This window comes from Nicotiana attenuata, unplaced genomic scaffold (assembly GCF_001879085.1).
Source record: "Nicotiana attenuata strain UT unplaced genomic scaffold, NIATTr2, whole genome shotgun sequence".
NCBI lineage: Eukaryota > Viridiplantae > Streptophyta > Magnoliopsida > Solanales > Solanaceae > Nicotiana > Nicotiana attenuata.
The window spans coordinates 542787-545306 of record NW_017670543.1 but is presented as its reverse complement, the minus strand read 5'-3'; the positions used below and the strand labels follow the sequence as shown (position 1 = coordinate 545306).

The window sequence follows — 2520 nt, the reverse complement described above, 5'->3', positions numbered from 1 at the left end:
GTGGGACAATAAAACTTCTCATCAAATACCTACCAAACTGCGTAATTTATTTCTTGGAAACAGTGTGGAGTCCAAATAGTACTTCCGAACATACATTAGAACGTATAATAATCTTTTTGCGTTCACATCACTTGGTATAAAGTATGACAAAGATTTAGCAAAAAGAAGCTTTGGTATCTACACCTTTAGAGTTCTACGGGAAGATGTACCACTGGATAAATACCTGCACCCTACATATGACAAACCAAGAAATATACAGCTGTACTTTTATGATAACTGCAATGAGCTGGCACATAGGATGGCATGTTCCGACAGAATCCACAAATCAATAGTGAAAGAATTTATGGATATATTATCAATAAATTCATACTCTGTGTTTTTACGATCTTTGCTACATATATCGAACCTTCAAGATTTCCACATATCCCTCAAATACGACTTAAATTTGGACCAGAGAGTATATAATTTGCCGACTTCATCTAAAATTGCAGCAATATGGACCGAGGAAAATGATAGCGCAGCCTTTAATGCACCACATTTTCAAATTTACCCTCGCACTGATCGAACACAAATAGTGAATTACTATTATGTCTGTTATAATGCATTGCAATATCCGCCATTGTTTCCGCTAGGGCAAAGTGGATGACATTGTGGTATTAAGAAGCTCCCAGCAAAGTGTCCTACGTACTTAAGAACTGCGCATCACGAAGAGGTACCAAGTATAAGAAATGTTACGTCACTTGACAGATATCTTGAAATGGAAGCTGAAATTCTTAAAAAAGGACAGCGACGAAGAGATACAGTTTCTGTTCGCGAGTATTATTGTTACAAATTACAAATTAGAAATGATGATGAAGATGAAATATTGCATACTGAAAGAATATTTCAATAATATTCAGTTGATGAATACATTAAACTCGAAACACAAAAGGTTGGATTTCGCAGCGTTCAATCAAGATTTATTCAGGATGGCTATGCTACAAGGACTTCTTGACATCTTGCGATTAGGTGAACGCGATGCTTCTAGTATCGGGAAACAAAATTTCCTTCCAAGCTCTTTTATTGGAGGGCCCCGGGATATGCGACAATGGTACATGGATGCTATTGTGTTCGTGCAACATTTCGGTGAACCTGATTTATTTATAACTATGGCATATAATCCCTCTTGGACGGAAATAAAGGAACATTTAATCTCAATTAATAAGGCACATAATAGGCCTGATTTGATCAGCCGAGTATTTAGAGCGAAAATAGAAGAATTCAAAAAGGATATAGTAAAGCGAAATATCTTTGGAAAGGTAGTAGCTCTTATGTATACTGTAGAGTTCCAAAAGCGAGGTTTACCACACACTCATTTTCTTATAATATTAACTAATGAATACAAGTTACTTACCCCAAAGGCTTACGATAATATTATTTATGCTGAAATACCTGATGAAAATGCAGAACCAAATTTATATTCGCTTGTTCTTAAACACATGATGCATGGTCAATGCGGTAATCTAAACCCAACAAATTCTTGTATGAAGAAAAAAGGTTACTGTAAATTCAAATATCCAAAAAGCTTTGCGGACCAGACATCAAAAAGAGTAGAATCTTACCCAATTTATAGAAGATGCAATACAGGACTGGTGGTTAAAATAAGAGAACAATACTTGGATAACTCATGGGTTGTTCCATATAATCTTTTTTTGCTCGGTAAATTTGACTGCCATGTGAATGTTGAGATATGCTCTGATATTAAAGTCGTTAAGTATCTCTATAAGTATATATGTAAAGGACATGACAAGATTGAATTTTCAGTACATAATAATGGCACAAATGCAGAAGTAGATGAAATAAAGGAATATCGGTCTGCTAGATGGGTGTCGCCTCCCGAAGCTATGTGGAGCTTGTACGGTTTCTCCATTAGTGAAATGTCACCGACTGTATGCTCTCTTCAACTTCATCTTAAAGGACAACAATTTATTTCATTCAGAAGCAGCGCAAATATAGATACACTTGTAAAGAATCTGTTGATTAAGCGGACGATGTTAACACAATTTTTCGAAATGAATAGAACAAATGCAGAGGCTATAGATCTCAATCTATTATATCGGGAATTCCTTGAACATTTTGTTTGGTCTTCAACAGAGAGGATGTGGACACCTCGAAAACAACGACGTGCTATTGGTCGTGTTGTAACATGTCATCCAACAGAAGGTGAGCGATATTATCTTAGAATGCTATTAATGACTATTAGAGGACCAAAATCATATAAGGATTTACTAACTGTTAATGGAGAACGTTGCCAGCACCTTTAGAGAATCTGTGGAAAAACGGGAGTTGCTACAAAGCGACAATAGTTTGCTTGAATGCATGTCATAAGCAGCAAGTTACCTGTCACGACCCAATTTCCCCTCCGTTGGGTATCGTGATGGCACCTAGTTTTAGAGACTAGGTAAGCTTAACATTTACTGAATAAAAATAATAATAAAGAAAATCTAATAGTGTCGATATAGAAATCTTTACAAAATTTAC

The 2520-nt window shown here is 35.8% G+C and overlaps 1 protein-coding gene across 1 annotated transcript; it reads left to right on the top strand.

Moving 5' to 3' along the window:
* Positions 1 to 728: 728 nt before the first annotated feature.
* Positions 729 to 2303, top strand: LOC109240748. The gene has a single exon (XM_019407422.1). It carries the CDS (start codon positions 729 to 731, stop codon positions 2301 to 2303), a length of 1575 nt encoding a protein of 524 aa, XP_019262967.1.
* The last annotated feature ends 217 nt before the right edge of the window (positions 2304 to 2520 follow it).